We start from the raw sequence: 22,251 nt of genomic DNA, 5'->3' as shown, positions 1-22,251 counted from the left end.
ACAACTAATTTATACTCCTGAATATCTTTACAGCCAGCCATTAATTATCTGGCCTGGATTTTGACCATGCTCATGGGTAATTTATGACATGGGTGGTTTTTTTTGTTTGTTTGTTTCTTTTTAAAGAATGATTGTTTTCACAGTGAGCAGAGACTTAAGTTGAGGAAGGATGGGTTGAAAGGTTTGAGCAGACAATCTCTTATCCTCCAAAACACATGGCAAACCATTTTAGGTTTTGATAAACAATCCTTCCCTAACTCCCGCTTCTTAAATGTGGTGGCAGAACCTATTGGTCCCAGACACCTCAGTGTTTGTTCCCACAACTGCTCTAACATTTCTAGGAACTTTATGGCTTCCCCACTTATTCTCACTCCAAACCTGTTCAATATGCTTACTTGTTCCGAGGCTTGAAAGACAACCTGTGCTGCTGTTGCCATAACCCCTGGAGGAAAGAAAGGACACGTCGGTCCTTCCCAAAAATCTGGCCTACAAAGGAGATGGCTGAAAATACCCCAACTAAAATCATTTCTACATGTAGGGGAGAAGGAAGCTGAACCTTTTTAAGCTTATCCAAATCAAAGCTTTTGTTGCTTCATCATTAATGGGAACTCTACATTTGTTGCTTTTATGGAGGAAATGCATGCTCAAGCATTTAACTCTCAAAAGAGAGTTTGTGGTATTATTAAAAAGAAAAATTTAAAATTAGCTACTGCTAAGCTTAAAATTCTCAAAAATGTATGGTCTACTTCTTATCTTTTAATCTGAATTACTTTTTGTTATGATATTTTACTTTTACAAACATGCAGAAGTAAACAAAAAAAGTGAGCAGTTTAAACCTCTGAGTCCAATGTGAAACATAATACACACAGATTCTCCATGCAAAGCCAAGACCTTCAATCTGAGCCAATTCTTCTGCAGTTTTTAGAGCAAGAATGGATTTTACATGAAAATCTGTTAATAGAATACCTTGCTAGACTGAACAGCAGGGGAAGCTGAGTGAATAGATGATGAAGATGAAGTAGCAGCTGAATCATGAGCTGGAAGGCAAGAGGGAGTTGGGGGCTGATAATAAGATAGGCCTTTAATAGGTAGTTTATTCTGTATAGAGCAGAAAGAGAGGAAACATTATCAGAGAGGATAGTCACATTAACAAATGTTAAGATGACAGAATTGCTCAACCATGCACAAGAAAAGGTTAGGAAGGTAGTAAGGGTACAGTTACTTCAAAACTTAAACTATGCTACTCTGGTCAAATAAGCATGACTTGGCTCTGTTAAGATACACTTTTTTTTTTTTAAATAAAGAGTACAGTGAAGACTGACAGAAAACAACAATAAGCAGCCTCCAGAGAACAGCATCTGCTGCAACCCTTACAAGGGAATGCACCAATCTAGTAGATTAACCTCTTCAGAGGGCGTGTTTTGCAATTACTTAGGTTTCTCATTATTATGGAGTGTTTTACAGAATTCAGTCCACTATTTTAATATATTAGGAAATAGTGTCATTTCAGAAAATAGATGTATGATCTTATGCATGTACAAAACTTTGTAGTGCACATTTTCACTTAACACATAAGCAATAAGGCCTATTATTATGATTAATGGAATATGCACTCATAATTTGGTATGTACCACACTGAAAATACATTTAAGTGGGCAATATGAATGGATGGGATAACGAGAATTATTAATTTTCACCGTATGAATTTAACATTTAATAACATCTATAAGTGCTGAACAATTGAAGTCAGTACAAGTGATTGGTTACAATTTGAAAGTAATTCAACAACTATTGAATAAAAAGAAATTACTTTTCTATTGGGTCACAATTGGCTGAAAAGTCACAAGAGGAGGCAGTAAATTTGACCTCGGAGGCAAATGCAAAAGTTCGGTACATTAGCCAAACAGGATATATCCTCAAATAAGTGTATTCCAACTTGCTACAGTTAAGTGAAATCTGCTGAGCCAATTAGATAGCATCTCTCTGCTTCCTGGTGGATTAGAGGTGCAGTCAATTTTTTCCTGAATCACTAACTTCCATCTCCTCAGTACCACTTAATTCCATGCATCTATATTAGAAATATTGGAAACTTTCTCCAATATGTTCATGAATTCAAAGGTAATACTTTTTCCTTTGAAATTCATGAACATATTGGAGAAAGTTTCCAATATTTCCGATAGAAATTTATCTTATTTTGGAGAATATCTATATTGCTCCTCAAGAGAAAATATTGCCTGTTTCACATCAGTCAACAAAAGCCTAACAAGAATTTCTCCCTCTCCCAATTCCCTAGTCATACTCTACTAGGCCACTAAGTCAGCTCCTTTTCTGTTCAGCGCAGTGAAGGGTCATTAGTAGTTTCCAAATAAAATTCATTCACTGCAGTGGTGCAGAGAGAGGGTAAGAGATTCAGTAGAATCTGGGATACTGGTCTGCAACAGGATAACATACCCCAGGCCTATCTGTATATCTGACAGTGAGGAGTCACGGAAATTGTCACTGCAAAACCTCCACTTCAACCAATATCCTGACTGCACCTGGCCATTCAATCAGAACCATACCCACGAGTAGCAACAGAAGAAGTGGAATAGTTTTTAAGATAAAACAAACCTATACAGTGAACACATTGATCAGCTGATTCAATATTCAACTTGTCAAGTCATTTCTATTTCTAAAGCTACCAGCATTTAGATTCTCAAGCCACTTTTATAATGAGCTGTTTTCTAGTATGTTCCAGGCATACTTAAATATTCTCACACTTTAAATATCTGGTTATTCCATGTTTTCACTAAAAACAAGGTAATTATGTTATGTATATTAATAACACAAGTCTTTCTGCATGATATACTGGAATCTGAACTCCTGACTGTTTTAGCTTCACCCAAGATGAAAAGAAGAAGTGAAAATACGAAGTTGCTGCAAATGTCTAACTTACATTTGGTCTCTTCTAGACTATTGTTTTTGCATCTGCAAAACCTATTCACCTTTGGTAAGTCCATGAATCCAAACATTGAGGCAAGATGAGCTGCTTTCTCTTTAATGTTCTTTTTATGAAATTCCCTATTTGCTACGGACTGAGCTTTCTTCTGTAGTAAAAGCCAAGGAAGAGAAACAGAACAGAGAGTCAGATTTTAGTTAGCACTCATACAAGAAAGGCAGAAGTTCAATATGTACAGGGAAAAGGCAATTTACGTCTTAACTATGTAACAGATGTATGTAAAGTAGAGCATACACAGTGTGTATAGAAGAATTAACCAGAATAAATACAGTTAAGAGAGACAGAAGTTAAAAATGAAATAGCTTGTCACCTGATTAATTTTTTCCTCCACATGCTGAAGGCGTTTAAGCACTCCAGAAATCACAAATGCAGCAGGACAGGTAGATGCAAGAGTTTCTGAAAGCCTCGATTGCATGTCTGTTTTTTCTATAATTCTCGATCCCCTGGCCACATGATCAGAACTATGCAAAGATTGCTTTGGCTCTCTGACCGCATGTTCAGTCCTAGCTACTGCCTGAAACTGGGAAACACTTCAAATTAAAAAAATTGTTCTCGGACTAACATGCAACTCACGCATGTTCTAAGATAGCATACCCAACAGTGTATCATAGCCATGCACATATGTAAGCATTTCATATAGTGCAGTATTCTTCCATGTTTTAAAACACTGCACTACTATAAAATTCATGCATATTTCCATGCACTGGAGTATATTTGGACCATACAACACATGCAGGTCTTCACATCCTGTAGTCTAGCTATCTCTCAGTCTCCATGTGTAACTCTAAATAGTGCAACTAGAGGGGGAATACAACACATTCTCCTGTGATGTCCTGCAGTGTCATGCATTACCACCACAGAAAACATGCATGAAACTGAACTACTGAAGTATAAAAACCTCTGAGTAATACAACTTACTTCACATAATTCGAGATCTACTCTATTCTGAGCCCAAGCATAATACATTTCAGGTCCAAAAGTTTGGGGGTTTTGATAAAGTAAGAGGTGGCTCCAAAAATCAGACTACAAATAGAAATGGTCTTTGAACCATAACTATAGTTTCATATTGTAATTAAAAATGATCCTCCCATAGGAATTTTCATGAAATCAGGCCTTCTATTTTATAATGGTTGACCAATCACATGAAATTAGCAAAAAAAAAATCATATTTCATAAAAACACAAACACCTGTCAGCCTACAAATTGTTAATTATCGTACACTATATACAAGGATCTCTTTCTTTAAACAATGATTCTCAACCCATTCATGCAAACCAAATCACTTTTATTGTTTGAATTATTGGCTGATCTACCCTTGCACCCATTAGATAGAGGGAAGGAGTATGGAACAAGGAGCTCACATTCTACAGCAGGCCACTCTGATTTTTCTGGCATGCCAAGAACGGTCTTCCGCAAAATGGAAAAAAAAAAAAAAAAAGACAGCAACCTGAACTGCGTAAGAAAATATTCAGCCTTTTTAAAATTAAGCATCAGCACTGTTTGATATGAGATTTTTTATTTATTTACTTTTAAAGAAGCCTAATTTATTCAGTGTTTCATTCTGTGCTATAATGAGGTTCCTAGCATAGATGCTTACCACAAAATATCTGGAGCTCCACCCAAAAGGACTGGAAAGTTGGATAAGCATCTAAGAGCTAAACAGTTATCTAAACTGAATCCCATCCCTTTGTTGAGCGCCGAGTCATGGCTCATACGGACTTGTTTCATTGGGTCAAACGGAGCAAAACTCCCTTTGCCTTAGCATTTTATCAAACTACACAGATTATTGTACATGCAGTATTTTTCTAACATACAAAATTTATATATACTATAACATATGTACACAACTTCTCCACTGGATGTCAATGGGAGTTTGCTGGATTTAACACACAGAACTTGACCCATACACATTAAGGGTGCTTTGCATGCAAACACTCATTCTTCAATCAGCTTTCTGATCTTTTCTGAAGAGTGTAATGTAACTTTAACATTCTGAGGGTACCTCTTATCATTCACCTATTTTTTCTGTATTATTTTGGATACTTGCACACTAAATTCAAGAACCCTGCTTTAAGATGTCCTGGCATGCAACAACTAAACACGCCTGTCACTTATGTGCTCAAATTTAGACATTAATTTTGAGTGTTCTGGAGTCATTTGAAGACATTGAATGCTGCGGCACTAAGTGAAAATAGTATGTTAATTATTTATAGAACGATTGTCTCCTTATGAATTCCTACCTGACTCTTTGGTGGAGGTGAAGGACTTGGCTTCTTAGGCTTAGTAAAGCGAGGATTAGCAGGAGGATCAGAGGACAATAGCAGGGCTGATTTATCTACTAGCTCCTTGTACAACATTTTGAGTCAAAACAAAACAAGAGTGGAAAATCTTAGGAAAAGGTAAATAGAACAAGATATTTCAAGACAGACAGAAAAAGAAGGAAAAACTGCTTAAAGGGATCCCTAAAAGGACTTTATCCAGATGTTCTACACAGCCCTTTTGGAGTCTACCCAAATTAATGGTCTGCTCTCCCACTACAGCTTTACTTGGAAGTGCGCCTGTGGAATACTAAATATTTTAAACAGAGACTAAGGTTAACTTTAAACATGAGCAATCTTGTTGAAGCCACTCGTGATAACTGCAAAACATGCACATTATATTCTGTTCATTTAATGACAATGCATGCATCAAAAGATTAGACCCACTGTCTTGTATTTTCTATGTATTCTTTCCTAGACAAGAATTACAGTAAAAAGAAAATATTCCACTGTATCTGTGCATCTTCAAAGTGACTCTATCCTTTAACATCCACAAAACATGAAAACTGAAGAGCTTTTACAAAACCTTAGGCAGCAGACTTATGACAACTTATTGTTACAAAGTTCCACTATAAAGCCATAACTTCAGAGACAAGTTTACAGTATGTTTCAAACCAACACAATTACACTATGTATTACTATGCAATGGGCACCTATATAGTCAATTAGTTTCTCCCTAAATGCAATGAAAAGGATATTTTCTATACAAATTTTAGAAGACAAACCCTAAAAAAAAAAAAGCTTCTTCAAACTCACTACAGATGCAATTTTTATCTGAGAACTACCGTTTTGTTCATGAGGAGAGATTACTTGAATTTCAAAGGTGAATTTTACATTTGTCACTCACTTGTCTCCGGAGAGATGTGTTTGGGGCATTTTCTTCAAACTTTGCCAACAGCTGCGTTGCCATTGACTTGACTTTATTTTGATTCATTCCTTCTCTGTCGCCCTGATCTTTCCCAGAAATTGTCGCCCGACTAGAAAAACTTGAAGCCTGTAAAAAAAAAAACAAAAACAAAAAAAAAACAACAACAACCCAAACGAAACAAAAAAAAAAACACCACAAACCAAAAACCAGAGTTTTTCTTCAAGTCTGAAATTGAGACTTACACAGTGATATTACACCAGACACACTCAGCCTAAGAAGAATGAGGTCATTTTGTGACATCTGCTTATTTCAAAAGTAACTCAGTTTTACAGGACAGTTAAAAAAATGAAAAAAAAATCACTTATATAAACAAATAGATTGTTCTCTTTGGTGACCCATCCCTCAAATGAGAAAAAGAGAACAGGATTTACAGAGGCTGAACTGACACTGATGATCATAGAGCAAAAAGCCATAAAAAAACCCAAACAATCAGGAAGGGAACGGGACTCTTGCCAGAAGGAAATGCTGTTAGGAAGTTATAAAATGAAAGTTAAATAACTGAGCTGGGACAAGAAAAATAGCTATATTTCCTAAAGCAGAACAGGATTTTAAAAAATGAAGGTCTCTCACTTTTCCTTTATAAATAACTTGAAAAAAATAATTTAGCTTCACTACTGTGTACAAGATAAATAAAAGACTAAGTTCCTCGGGGCTGGGGGTATAGGAGGGTGTATGTTTTAATCAGCACAGAGCACAAAAGTTCAGATTTTGGGCCCCTGTTAAATCTGCTTCCTGCTACTTTATTAACTCTCTTCATGAAGAAGATGGGGTCAACATAGCAACAAGACTTAACACCCACCTCTTCAAAGCCACCAAAGCCCTTTCGACGCCTTTTGTTCATATCATTTTCTTCTCTCCTTTCAACCTGCAACAATAAAGCCAAACAAGGTATGATGACCACAACTTTATTTACGCAGAATTTATCAGTATGTTAAAAATACTAAACTTAGCAACAGGGAAGTGGGGCCCAGGGGTAGTTTGCAGAGTGGGACTGGGCTCAGGAGTTTCAGGACTTTTGGATACTTATCCCACCCCTACCACTGATTACAGCCCTGACTCAGCAAAGGAGTTAAGCATATGCCTAACTAAGCACACAAATAGTCTCATTGACTTCAGTGGGAATACTGACATGCTTAAAGCTAGGTATGTGCGTAAGTATCTTGCTGAACTGAGACTTATTACTGGACTTCAGTGGGACTAATGGATATGATTAAATTCTTGGGGCCTTAACCTCCAGGTCTCAGTTTCCCTTGTATGAAATCTCAAAGGAGTGCTTCAGGAATTAAGGATTATGGGGACGATTTTTAAAGGTATTTAGTGCTCATAAAGCACTTTGACATCCTTGGATGAAAGGTATTAAATACAAATTGTATTATAATTATACTGTAATGGATTTCAGGTAAAGTTAAAAAACAAATACACACACGCACATCACCTCCTCTTCCCTCCCCTCCCCACTCTGAACACCCTATCAGGTAGATTTTCAAGAGCAAACAGCTTTCCTCCCCCTCAGAGAAACTGTCTGCTTTATTCACAAGTTCTATCAAACTGATTATGGTCTTGATTCAGTAATGTATTTAAGCACATCCACAACTTGAAATCCATTGGGACTTCTCACTGGGCTACTCTCATGCTTAAAGTTATGTATGTGTTTAAGAAATTTAATGAATCAGAGCCTACTCGAATAGACAGACAAGTGATATTACCCTGTCAAATGACTTAGTGATTTAAAACTAACATCGGCTCTCAGTAAAATTCAGTCCTGGAACTCTGGTTCAACTTACACAAACAGGTAAATTGTAGGAAAAGGCAATTATAACGTGGACAATCTTTCTGCCTGGTAAACATGTCAGCCTATCAGAGTAGCAGCCGTGTTAGTCTGTATCCACAAAAAGAACAGGAGTACTTGTGGCACCTTAGAGACTAACAAATTTATTTGACCATAAGCTTTCGTGGGCTAAAACCCACTTCATCAGATGCATGCAGTGGAAAATATAATACACACACACACACACCCCACTATATATATATATATATATATATATATATATATATATATATAACCTTTTGTAGTGATAAGCACGAGGGGCCATTTCCAGCAAATTTCCAACGAAGAAAGTAACAGAACGCCTCTAGCTGTCACCTTCCGACCCAACTAAAACCTCTCCAGAGCATCATCAAGGATCTACAACCTACCCTGAAGGACGACCCATCACTCTCACAGATCATGGGAGACAGGCCATTCCTTGCTTACAGTCAGCCCCCGAACCTGAAGCAAGTACTCACCAGCAACCACATGCTGCACAACAAAACACGAACCCAGGAACCTATCCTTGCAACAAAGCCCGTTGCCAACTCTGTCCACATATCTATTCAGGGGACACTATCATAGGGCCTAATCACATCAACCACACTATCAGAGGCTCGTTCACCTGCACATCTACCAATGTGATGTATGCCATCATATGCCAGCAATGCCCCTCTGCCATCTACGTTGACCAAACTAGACAGTCTCTACATAAAAGAATAAATGGACACAAATCAGACGCCAAGAATTATAACATTCAAAAACCAGTCGGAGAACACGTCAATCTCTTTGGTCACTTGATTACAGACCTAAAAGTCGCAATATTACAACAAAGAAACTTCAAAAACAGACTCCAGAGAGAGACTGCTGAATTGGAATTAATTTGCAAACTGGACACCATTAAATTAGACTTGAATAAAGACTGGGAGTGGATATGTCATTACACAAAGTAAAACTATTTCCCCATGTTTATTTTTCCCCCCTACTGTTCCTCACACGTTCTTGTCAACTGAAGGAAATGGCCCATCATGATTATCACTACAAAATGTTTTTGTTTTTTTCCTCTCCTGCTGGCAATAGCTCACCTTAACTGACCGCTCTCATTGTAGTGTGTATGATAACACCAATGGTTTCATTTGTGTGTGTGTGTGTGTGTGTGTGTGTGTGTGTGTGTGTGTGTGTGTGTGTGTATCTATCTTCCTACTGTATTTTCCACTGCATGCATCCGATGAAGTGGGTTTTAGCCCACGAAAGCTTATGGTCAAATACATTTGTTAGTTTCTAAGGTGCCACAAGTACTCCTGTTCAGTATGTCAGCCTATGTTGTTCCTGCGTAACAGTCAATAAAAACCATAGTTCAGTCATTTGTATGAGATGCAAATGAATAACCTTCCATATCTGTCATAAAAAGAAAGGGGGAAGGGGAGAGAAGGGGGAGGGGAAAAAAAGTGAATACAAACTTCCTTTTAGTATTTTCCACAGCTTAACATAAATCATTTTAGGAGTGAATTGCAGTTATCTCAACCTTAACTTCTGGGAAAATACCAAAAGAAAAAGATGATGGTATTTTGAAAACTGTGTCTTTCAAGCATAAAACTATATTAACTCAGTAATCTAGTTTCCCTTCCTATGTAAGCATCAGTCTACCCAGTGCAATCGCACAATGTGTTCTGCGCAGTAGTTTGTACATAAAAGCAGAGACCACACAAGAGAACGAAGGACACAATATCACATTAACTTTCAAAATTTTATACAATGGGGTGTGATTACATTTTTTAAAGACTTGGACTACAAAGCAATTAATTAAGCAGCGACTCCACGCCTGCAGACTGTGCTCATCATCATGTAAACACCTAAAACTCATTCTATAGTCTGGAGAAGTGCAGGGAACCTCAATTCCTCTGAAGCACTGCAGACACTTTAATAGGAAAATTAAAAGCATTATCCAGTCCAGCACATATTGGCAAACAAACTGCAGCCACATTAATCTCAGCCTGCAATTTCCTAATCTCTCTCACACTAGGCAGGGTTAGAGGTCTCCCACTCAACTAATGATCAGCTCTAAGGAAAAGCCAGACAGTGCAGGAAGCAGTGCTGGCAATTCAGTAGGTGGCATTCTCCCCTTGCGGTCAGTGCTGAATCAATGCCACATAATATTGTAAGGGCACACCATCATATTGGAAGTGCCATCTCTCTGACAAGACAACACTAAACACCTGACTGTACTTGTTAATGGGCCCTATATCAATTTTTGCAGGAGAACAGATTTAAAGCTAAGTTCAGGGCCAAATTCTAACTTGGGAAGCTACTTTCTGCCTTGCTACATTTCCACTGCCTCTTTAGATAGCTATAGTTTGCGTAACTTCCTGTCCCAAACTGAGGATATGCCCATGCAGCAGCTGAGAGGTGTAATTCCCAGCTCTGGTAGATGTAAACATGCTAGCTCTCCTGGAGCTAGTGCGCTAAAATTAGCAGCGTAACTGCAGCTACCCTGGTACACACTCAGGTGGCTATCCCAAGATTCTACTTGTGCCACCATGGTTATAATGCTATTTTTTAGGTGCTCTTGAGGACAACATACAGGTCTACCCCAGCTGAAGATTCACCTTCCAGCTGCTGTAAATGCATACTAAAAGGTAACATTTTTGGAACATAGAAGCTACACATCTTAGAGGAGGCTGTGAAGGTCTATGGAGCTTCCTGCAAAAGAAGTGAACATGCTTGCTCCCCGAGTCATTTCTAGATGGACAACATTGCAAACAGACTATATTGGATCTGGAGGTGGAGATGAAAGATGTCTGAAGGGAAAGCATTATTTCTCCTTTCCACGGAGCATTGTGCCAACAGGAGGCAACAAAGCAAATTCCCTCTCATTGTTTATCTCATCTGTAAACTTTTTTTGGGGGAAGGAAAACAGTTATTGTTTTATCAAATGCTGTGTACATGTGCAGCTGTACTCCAAGATTTAATGTAAAGAACTCCCAAAAACTGCTGCTCTCACTGGACAATGCAAAGTGCTGAACTATTGTATTAATTCCTACCTCTGCTGCTTGCAGAGGTCAAGAAGTATCACTTTTGTCTACCAGTTAATGAGAGAGGACTAAACATCTTAGTAGTGGGGAAAAGATTTCCACTACTGAAAGTCTGTTTACTTTTGTGGGTAACTAAGGAAAAAACAACATGGCAATAAGAAGAGCTCCTCTCCAAAGGAAACCATCTGTTTTAAGAGAGCACAATGTTTATTTTGCCTATTTGGCTTGCCTCTAGATTGGCTGGTTGGTAAGTGTGTGACTCTGGGTTTGTTTGTGGGTGTTTGGTGGGTAAAAATTGTTACCTAATAAGGATATACGAGATAACTGGTGAGTGGCTCACAGTCACATGCTTTAAAAATGTGTTTATGGAATTAGCAACATGCAAGACTCAAGTAAACCTAGGAAATATCTGTAGGCTCTGAAGCACTTTCTGGGGTAGAAAAAAATCTTGTTTTAGGTAGCTGGTTTACACCAGAATTGAAAAAAGACAAGGTGGAAGCAGATTTATAACCAATAAGGAAAACTATGATTACACACACACACACAGGCAGGCAATCTTGTTAAGCTCTTTGGACTAGGAAGGAAGGAGTGGGAGAGCTGTCTTCTGTTACTTTTGCAAGTTAACATGTGAGACAATGAAAAACTAAAAGTAAAAAAAATCTGAAGTGCTTGTATTGGCATATACTTTTTCTTTTACTATGCAACAGATTAAAGCTACAATAGAATACCAAGTTAGGCCTGTTACAAACATGGCTTCTTTGCAACAGTTGGAATTATTGAAGAAGAAAAAACGGTTACAGAATGGTGCAGGAAAAACAAAACCTCACACAAGTTTGCGTTGGATTGTATTTTCAGGAAACGCTCATGGAGGTTAAAGAACTATGCTGTTATCACAGCTTTACAGAGCAGCAGCCACATTCTGGTGTGGGTTGGTTAGCACTTTATAGCAATTAGAACTGAACAATCACAGAGGGACATTGTTGACTGACCCAGACTTGTGCAGGCTCAGTTTTAAAAAGCTAAGATGAGGGTGGGATTGGGGGTGAAAGACAAACACCCTCTCCAAGTTCCTGTCAACTTTTCATTTAATGACAGGATTGCATCTGGGGTGGGGAGAAGGATAAATATGTAGTATATCAAAGTTATTTAACAAGAAAATATGCTACTGAATGTATCTCCAAAGTCATTGTCTTGGAAGAGCTTCTATTCACTTAAGGAAAAATAAAAACAAACACTCTCACCAACCCCAATCCTGCATCAGGCTCAGCTAGCACAGATCCCTGTACCCTGCATGGATTCACTGACTTTGACAGGCACAGGATACTTTATGAAGCACAGGGAATTGTGTACTTACTAGCAATTCTCCATTACTCAGCGGAATTTATGATAAAGTAGGAGAGAGAAAAAATAAGGGGACACATGTGAATGGATTATTGCCTCGGGGCCAGATCCTCCAAACACTTACAACAGTAAACGTTACTCTTGGTAGTGAGGCTCTCCCATTGATTTCAAGGTCATAGGCATTATACTTTTGTAAGTTTGGGGGATTGGCCTCAAAAATGTTTTGGAGAATGGAACATGAAAATGTGGTATCAGTAGTATTATCCTCAACTATGGCTTTTCCAGGTCATGAATTTAATTGCTATAAATAAAAGATATTTAATACATGAAAAATACTCCCAGAATCACAACTATTATTTGAGTGTACATGTAGTAGGGCAATACAGATTTCACTCTTTTATATGAAGTACTGTAAGACTACAGTACAACTTTGATAAAGGCATGGTTAACAGATGCAGGGGAAAATACAAGATTTTCTCCAGTCTTTTTGCAAGTCTATAAAACTTTATGAAATATTTTTCATTATATGTTCACCGTGGAAAAACTGGCCAGAAATATCAATAAGTTTTTCAAATGATTTGCAAATGGCTATCTTTTTATGTTGCTCACAGATGAACAATCTGGAATTGAATAAATCTAAACTAGAAAATGTTTTAAGAAAGAACACTGGCAAGTTGAAAAATCTTACATCTTTAAAAAAAAATATTTATTTACCTATGTCATATAATACCACAATAGTCTGGACAGTTAAAGTAAACTAGTTAGATAATTTCTGCTTAGATTGTCCACTCTTTCATTGCTTGCACATCCAAAACTCCCTTTGAACATTAACAGGAGTTCTGGATTTGCAAGGACTGCATTATAAGAACTACAGTAGTTAGTTTCTAGATAATTTCATTGATGACTAGCATAATGCTGCAATGTTAGAGTAACAAACATCATAACAAATATTATTATTTAAGACAACACATCCCTGTCTGCATTGGAATTATTTTCATATAATCATGAATATATTCTACTGGTTTACATTATGTAGAAGTATGATATTACAAAACCTATATCTTTAGCCTGCTAATATCAGGTGACGTAGTAGAGGGCAAAGAACCTTACTTTTGGTACTCGCTTCCTTGGGAACGTTAAATTGATGTAGCTATTAAAGATGAAGTTTGATGATTTTGCTGAGCAAAGGTCATTATTTTCTCCATTTTGCTTATCCACAGCATCTGTTAAAATGAAGATATTGTACTCAAGATATTGTATTCACATAAGTCACTTTTCAAAACATTTTCTCCGTAGAAACAATATTTTTGCAATCTACTAGTAGCAGCATTTCTACATGAGTGTGTTGGAGCCCACTCTCCCTGCAGAACAAAATGAAGAAATAAATAAAATCTAGGTATGTTTTTTAAAAATCAGAATAGAATCCCATATGAATAAATATGGCAAGGACAACATCCTTAGCAAGTTACTATAACGTTTGACAGTATTATCTTAATGATAGTGGCAGTTTCTCAGCGCTCTCCTGCTTTATGAAACCACTAAGGAATTGAAAGCCTTGATCCAAATCAAATATTTTTTCCCTTTCCGTTTTAAGAATGAGATAACTACTGCAGACAGCAAAAGGAGTCAAACATTCCAGAGTGGTTGTACTGTAGCTGTGAGAAACGGACTTTGGCCCAACATTAGGGGTAATTAGGCAGCTTGGGTGAAATGATGGTTCCAATTCCTGTAAAAATGAAGAACAATGGTTTGCTTACCAACTGCTCTCAGAGGGGTTCCTCTAAATAGCTCATAGAATTTTGAGAGGTACATGACCATGCTAAGCTTATCAGGCTCTCCAGCAGATGCCATCTCTTTCCCAGTGGTGACTGGAGGAATTCCAAATTCTTTTTCAGCGATGTCAAACACCAGCTGGTTGTTTTCAACAACATTTTCTTCATTCAAAGAGTCAAAGTCACTGAGGAACAAAGCATTAATATCGGGTGGGTTTGGGGGAGAGCTGCCTTCTGCCACTTTCACAAACAAAACAATAAAAGCACTCGTTTGCCTCATTTGGGAATGTCATGACTGAAGTCATGATTCAAGACTGCCTGCACGTTTCACAGAGTTGCCTTTATGAACTGTATCCAAATTTACAGAAAAGGAATATGACCAAAAGCACCTCCCTACAATATTTGAGGTTCACTTTTCAAATTAAAATTTTAAAAATGTCACTGAACTTAATTTTTCAAAACTATTATTTGAGCTAGTCTTAGAGAAAATGTCCTGATCTACCATGTGAAAAATGTAACCATACCACAAACAGTACAAAAACCCCTTCCCTTCCAGAATACAGATGCAGTGCTACATGTTCCAACTGCTGCAAGTGATGCACTTTATCTTTAAACACTGGAATAATCCCAATTCATTTAGAATGGAAGTCATCAAATTCATGACCACAGACTAGTGAATTGTGAGCTCAGACTAGCACCACATTCTCTTATAAAAAAAAAAAAGCATCTCTCTCTCTCTCGCTCTCTCTCACACACACACTCTGGAATTGTTGTCATTGTGATAAATTGGAGTTTCAAACAGACATTAAAAAAAAATAAAGCTACTAGCAAAGAAGTTTCCTCCACCTCACGGCAAATGTGAAAATCTATGCCCCAAAAGAGTGATCCCTTCCTGATGCCCAGGATGGCTGAAATTCAGTCATGGGCCAGCACTGCTTTTATGGATCCAAAAGCATCAATTTTAAAATCTGATGATAGAAGTCTGTATAGTGCTCTGGTTCTCATTACTGTGTTTAGTGCTTCAGCTTCACGCCCTCCAGCCGACAAGATTGGCCAGTATTTGTGGCCTTGCCGGGTTGTTTCCTTTAGAAGGAGAATTGATGCTGGAGTTTCTTTGATGGAATCCTCTTTAGTTACAAAGAATGCACGCAAAGTCCTGTTTCCCTAAACACAGTAGAAACAATACAGCAGGGAGTTTTCTTGCTCAGGAATTCGAATTTGCCTTTTCAGCAAGTACTGTGCCCAAAAGAAGGTCTCCATACTCCTTTTCACTCTATGTTCATGACAGATTCTCTCACTTTCTGCCTCTCTCATGCCTAAGGCTACGATTATGTCACGGAATCTTTTACTTTCTGAGACCTCTGTGATATTTTCTGCTTCAGCCCCGGTGCAGCTCTCAGCTGGTGTTGGTGGCAGGGCACGTCCACACAGCTTGTCAAACCATCCCTTGGCTGTTGTGTTTTCAGTCAGTACCAGGGAAACCCCTCTTATTCTCCTGAGTTACGCCTTACCATGTGGCGCACCCTGCATGGTGGCTTCTCCAGTTTCCAGTTTCACAAGGTAAAAGGGGCCCAACTGCCCCTTCTATTTAGCTGAATAATTAGCATTTAGCACACCTATCAGCTTTTACCATATCAGAAACCATTCACTCTTCCATTTACACTAGTTCTTGTTTTGATGCATGTGCCTTTTTTTCCCCCCCCCCCCCCCCCCCATTCTGGAGTTTCTAGTCAGGTCTTCTTTTCAAATTTCTCATGCAGTATCATTGTGAATTTCAAGTCTGTGGGGATTGGGTAGCCCAGCATGCCTGTGCGCACTCTCCAGTGCCAGAGAGTCAGAAGATACATGATTCAGAGTAGCAGCCGTGTTAGTCTGTATTCGCAAAAAGAAAAGGAGTACTTGTGGCACCTTAGAGACTAACAAATTTTGTTAGTCTCTAAGGTGCCACAAGTACTCCTTTTCTTTTTGAGAAGATTAATGGTCATCTCTGATTAAATCTGTGGTAGGAGTGACTCATGTAAGATGGATTACAGCTTCTCTAGAAATAGGAAGATCACAGGTCTCAATAAGTAGCTGGGGCAGAGGACACACACTAAGGGTATGTCTACACTGCAACAAGACACCCATGGCTGGCCCATGCCAGCTGACTCAGGCTCACAGGACTTGGACTAAGAGGATGTTTAATTGCAGTGGAGACTTCCAAACTTGGGTTGCAGCCTGAGCTCTGGGGCCCTGCCACCTTGCAGAGTCCTGGAGCCTGGAAGTTTACGCTGCAATTGAACAGCCCTGAAGCCTGAGCCCCGCAAATCTGAGTCAGCTGGTACGGGCCACCCACCGGTGTCTAGTTGCAGTTTAGACATACCCTAAAAGTTTCTGTGTACTTAGTTAGGTCCAGTGGGATATGGTGTGGTTAAGGGATCCCAGAATTACAGTCAGAAAAAGAGGGTTTATGGCAGAAGAGGGAGTTAATTTGCAAGGACTACCTCGGGTATCTGTTCCTTGATGTTTGGTGTTCATGCTGCAGCTAATATGAAAGGGTGTTGTCCAGAGCAATACAGAGCACATACAGAAACAGTCTAAAGCTACAAAATTCCCTTGAACTTGCCTCCCCTTTCTAAGAATGTGCCTCCAGGAATACATGGACATAAACCCTCACATTAAAAAAAAAAAAAAAAAAAAAAAAAAAAGGCATGCGACTTCCACTAAAGTCAACAAGAATCACACACAACTAAAAGCCACGCAGCTCTTTGAAAATGTATACCTTCAGTTTTAAATGCTAGGCCAAGGATATCAGGGAAAAAAAAACCCTCAGCAATGGCATGCAAAAGGTTGCAAAAACAAATGTTAAAAGGGGACTCTAAACCACCAGCATTGTTTTGGTTGGCCTTACACTAGTCTATACTTTTATAAACTTAGCGTATCCTACAATTAGCAAACTCTACCCACATAACTTACATGAGGTCAGGTCTGAAGCGGTGCATAATTGCACACAGCCCAAGGCCACTCCTCCAAGAAGTAGTGAGATCAGTGACATTAATGTTCCTGTAGCCTTCTGTCTGTTTCTGACACCAGGTTAAAAGCTTATTAGGTCGAATATCGGATTCTGCAGGTGTAATATAGGGAGAACATTTCAGTCACTTACATACTCTGAACATGAAATGTAAAAGAATCATACCAGGCAGAAAATTTCACATACCATGCCTTGAGACATTCACTGATCTTCTAATAGAGCTGACCCTTTCAAGAGGACATTGTTGTAGCTCATTTGTAACATACAGATGTCTAACCTAAAGCAAAAACAATTTGAACGTAAGTACATGACCACTTCAAGTGATTTTAATATACTATTTTCTTTTCACGTGAACTTTATCGGGTAACTTGACCTCATCCAGAGAATCTCATGAAAGTTTTGTTTATAAAGCATTTCCACTGCAGCCATATGACTCCTGGGACAAAAATGAATTGTGATCTTGTAAAGTGAGCCTTTAAAGAACTGACCTGATGAGGTCGAACACAGCTGGAGTTCAAGTTTGGATAGCGTGTTCCTGGGTCAATGGTATACTGGTCAAAGTTCTTGTTGATATTTTCGGGTGTAGTCTGGGGCAATAGTCGATAAATGCTCTCTCTGACAGACGATAATAATAATAATAATAACAACAACAACAAAGAAGTGTCAGCTGAAGACAGCGTACAACCATTTTTTCTTACATTGCTTTTGTAATTGCCCTCACCCCTTTAGTTAGAATCTGTCAATGATTAGCACCCTGCACTAAACCTGAATCTTCACCAACTGCCAATAATTTCTCAGCATGAGAAATTTTCCATCTCAAACCTGAGACATACACTTACGTGATGCCTGTATCTTCCTGAGGCAGGAAGAGAGCAAGAAAAAAAAAAAAAAAAAAAAAAAAAAGATAGATTACGTCATGCAAAGCCATCTGGTTTTGCTTTAATCTCCACCCAAGGGGTAACTTCTCCTTTTACCACAAAACAGCACTGGATCCAGTCATCCTGCAATTCACCCAACCACTAGGACCTTCTTTTGTTACTCCATTCAATTTTCCATTTGGGATTGCTCTGTGTTTCCAAGTCATCCACAAACTTCTCATTCCTCAGACAGCACTGCACTTATAGTTCTGATCCCATAATTACCACAAACAATACTGCTCCCAAACAGCTACCATGCATCAGTTTCTAAAACATCCTGACAAGCTGTAACAGTATCAAATCTTTGCCAATGGAACCACTAAACAAGTCAGCAAATTCAGGTCATCATCATGCAAAAATCTTTTTGTTGGTGCCTTTAATAACAGTTTTTAGGAGAGTGAATAATAGATTATAGAAAAGAACTTATGATTAAAACCTATGCAGATTCTTGCTTGCTGCACATTTAGCAAAGTCAATAGAAGTCACATCACAGTCCCAGCATGAACTAAAAGGCTCAGCTAAAAAATGGAGGTACCAATTCTGAAGACTACTGCTGTTAAAACATTGTGTGTTCTTTGACTAAAAGTAGATGATTTCACAACAAGTGCTTGGGGACCAGAAGATTTGTGGGGCTGGTCATTTGATACCAAGCCTTACACCTCTTCCTCAAAGTTTCAACCTGGTTTAGGTCAATAGTCACTTAGGCCCTAATCCTTCAGATTACTCCATATCAGTGGATCCTTGCACCAGCAGATGTAACTCGCAGGACGAGGCCTAGAAGTCACTGCCATCTGAAAACTGTTCAGTAGCCTAAATGAACTGACTGCCACTGCAGGTAAGCAGAATACTTCTGTTACTTGCACTGTTCCTTGAACATCTTCTACCACCACATTCCCTTAAAATTTGCTTAAATGGGAGGGGAAGAAGAAAGGAAGAGTTTACCGTTCAGCAAGGATCTCTAGTGGGGGTTTTCCTTGATCCCAGCTCTTCACCATCCATGCTGTATCAAAAGCTGCTAGGAAGCCTCTTGCACAGCCGGTACCCATCGGCCAGAAGGGCTGTAAAGAATATTTGCAGTTTAGCCATATTTATCCCTCGTCTTTCTTAAAAGATGATTTATCACTAAAGCAGTTGCCAGGTGGGCTTGCAGGATAGGTTTTCACACATTCTGAGACGCTAGGCCAGAGAAAGTTCTAGTGTACAGTACTGCCAGCTCTCAGGATATTTGGTGTTTTTTTCCTCAAAGCCGCAGCTCCTGGAGTCATGAGAATCTCAGCTTTCATTTTTTATTTGTATATTCATTGTTCAAAGAAAATTTCAAGCTCTTATGCAGAGAACAGCTGGAAAACATGAACCCTAAAACATTCAAAAACCTGAAGGGAAGTAGAAAGATCCAACATTTTTTTTTTTAAACTCACTCCTGATTTTTAAGCCAATCTCACGATGTTTTGGGGATCTGACAGATGATTTCTGAACATCGGGGGTTGGTGATACCGAGTACACTGCTTGTTCACTCTAACGTATACTTCTAGCATCAAAAGTACAAAGCAGGACAGTCTGACTGCCTGGGACTGCAGTCAAGGGAGCTATGCCATTTACACCAGCAGAGGACCTGGCTCCCTGTTTTCAGCTGTGAAACACAACTTGTGTTACATACAAGTGGAATCCGCATCAGAGATCATTAACCAGGCATTTGTTACTGACAAGTTATGGTATGAAAATGAGAGAAAATTCCAGTGTAAAGAAAAAAAGCACCAACGTTTCACAACATTTATTGCAAGACAAAGAAAAGAGGGTCCATGGACATTTAGACCATCTCTAATGGCAATGTGAGTGTATGGGTCAGCCAAGTAATCAACATGTACTCCATTTTGTGCGAGACGAAGAAAGCCCATAATGCCACACCACTCTGATACAGCCATTTACAAGCATGAATAATAATGAGTAAAACATTTACACACACAAGCAACTCCTTTGAAGATTTCCGTGGAATTACTCATGTAGGTAAACTTTCTGCAGACACTTGCTCATATGTGTATCGGGCCCAGTTAGTACAGCTGACATGACCAATAAGGAGTCACTCCCCCTCCAACTTTAGAGGGTTTTTTTTGTTTTGTTTTTTTAAAGCAAAGTTGTCTGTCAAAGTGTTGGACCTAATCACACTAGTTTAAAGTGGCACCTAATTGAAGAAGTCAGCATGTTTCTCTGGATTTTGTGTTTCTTTATACTTCATGCATTTGCCAGTGTTTTATGTAGAAGCAGTCTCACTGTTTCCCCCTTATTTCCTGTTTCTCCTTAAAAGAACCTTATAAGGATGGAAGAAAAAAAATTAAATCCAGCCATTCTATTTAATGGTATTCTGTGAGAAATTGCAGCTTTTAAAAAAATGAGTCATTTAAAAAGTTCAAAACTTGTCAGTGTCCCTTTAAACAAACAGAAATTATGAACAAGCTGAAAAACTAAGTAAAAAAGCTGCCTGTTACTAGATATTAAATATGTGGCCAGCTCAGCTGGTTTCTGAATCTTCTTAATTTTACTCTTTTCAGGAAAGATTTATGCTTATTCCAGCTACCAGATAAAATTCACATTGCCACCTCCTGGTTATTATACTGTCAAAATAAGCAACCTGAATGCATTTACCAAAGTACTTGAACCTGCGATTTAACAAAACCAAACCAAACCCCTCTTACAGCTTAAAAACATATTTTTTACTTTAAGGATTTAAAAATGCTTTTTGTTGTTGCTGCTAGGTATACCTCAAGTAAACTATCTCCAACAAGGGCAACTAAGAGCTGATGTCTGTGCCTTTCTCTTATTAGTGCAGCATTTTCAGAGGCATACATGGAAGTAAAATCAAACATAGCCACGTCTGGCTGCCCATAGTGATTAATCGCAAAATCCAAGGAAGGCAGCTGGTAATTGGTTGCAAAGTCTGCAGCTTCCCTTGCATATGACAGCAGATTATCCTGGTTTACGTTTTCCCCACAGAGAAGCATCTCGGTATCAATAAAGTCCTGAAGAGACAAAAACACATGCAATACGAGAGATTTTAAAATATTTTAATGCAGGGACAGAAAAAAGACTAGCACACAGCAGATGGCAACATCGCATCTTGTGGCAAAGTACTGAGAGAAATTTGGCTGCTACTTAAATATTTAGAAAACTTGTTAATATGTAAACACACAGCTTAATATTTTAAACTATATATTAAGCCCAATCCAGAAATAGTAACTCTCTATGCCGCAAGCCGAATAAGCATTATTACTTGCAATGGAAAATAGTGTTTTTCTCACCCTCCTCCCCTTAGCTACACGTTGTTTTGGTAAATTTACTACCCTCCTATTGAGGAGGTATCATCACCACTACTTATCAATATGCAATGCATTCTGTCTTTCATGTCCCATCACTACTGAGAATATTGCACTTTAGGACTTAGGGTCATCCTATTGAGTGACGAGTGATCTGGCATATATGACCGGATACTGATGAGCCTATGGTTTAGAACTGTATATACATTGACACTGTGTAAGACATAATATCTACAAATTGGGCAAGGAAAGAATTTGTTGAAGGCAAACTGCTCAACTTCGCAGGGACCCTTTCTTTATGGGTCATGCTGCTTACCATCAGTGACTGATAAGGCGATTTCTATTTCCAGCTTAATCATGGACGAGACCCCTGACCTGGCACATCCTAGATGGATGATGCTGCAGAACTCATATTAGCCCAGTTATCTCTAGACAGGTTGTGTTTAGCACGAGACACAAATGGATCAAAGAAATGGTGTGGATGTGCCAATTGCCTGTGACCTTAGTTAAGTGGCTTCAGCTCCACAACAGGACTTTTTTGAATGTGTACATAATCCAGATGAGAGAGACCTGAAAATAGGATTAAGTTGAGAAAAACAATGGTGAATGCTGTGCAAATGTCCTCACCACAGCTGCATGCAGTGTTGCCCCTATAAGGGGAGCCCTCTGCAACTGATGGCAGAGGGGGAGGAAGTGGAAAGTTTACCTGGATGGAACAGTCTGAACAGGAAATGGCTGGATCAGGTGGGGAGGAAGGGTGATTGCTCTTCTAGGTGACCAGAGAAGGGGATGTTCCAGAGAAGCCCACTTCATCTGGACA

General features: G+C 38.7%; 1 protein-coding gene across 5 annotated transcripts in view; it reads right to left on the bottom strand.

Moving 5' to 3' along the window:
* Nucleotides 1–22,251, bottom strand: part of MICAL2 (microtubule associated monooxygenase, calponin and LIM domain containing 2) — a 187,606-nt gene that overhangs the window by 88,928 nt on the left and 76,427 nt on the right. For 4 of the 5 annotated variants that reach the window (XM_038404231.2, XM_043516721.1, XM_038404233.2 and 1 more), the window contains exons 8-16: nt 20,880–21,137; nt 19,066–19,181; nt 17,695–17,821; nt 17,393–17,483; nt 17,152–17,299; nt 14,182–14,381; nt 13,535–13,647; nt 7,044–7,109; nt 6,164–6,310 (exon numbers count right to left, since the gene is read on the bottom strand). In XM_038404231.2, the coding sequence (XP_038260159.1) occupies nt 6,164–6,310; nt 7,044–7,109; nt 13,535–13,647; nt 14,182–14,381; nt 17,152–17,299; nt 17,393–17,483; nt 17,695–17,821; nt 19,066–19,181; nt 20,880–21,137 (1,266 nt within the window). Of the gene's footprint in view, nt 1–966; nt 1,099–2,984; nt 3,087–3,308; nt 3,519–5,238; nt 5,344–6,163; nt 6,311–7,043; nt 7,110–13,534; nt 13,648–14,181; nt 14,382–17,151; nt 17,300–17,392; nt 17,484–17,694; nt 17,822–19,065; nt 19,182–20,879; nt 21,138–22,251 lie in introns of all 5 variants that reach the window. The other variant, XM_043516720.1, reaches the window with a different exon arrangement.

The sequence above is a fragment of the Dermochelys coriacea genome, chromosome 6 (assembly GCF_009764565.3).
Source record: "Dermochelys coriacea isolate rDerCor1 chromosome 6, rDerCor1.pri.v4, whole genome shotgun sequence".
Classification (NCBI taxonomy): Eukaryota; Metazoa; Chordata; order Testudines; family Dermochelyidae; genus Dermochelys; species Dermochelys coriacea.
Note: the sequence above shows the minus strand (reverse complement) of the source record. Positions and strands in the feature narration are given on the sequence as shown.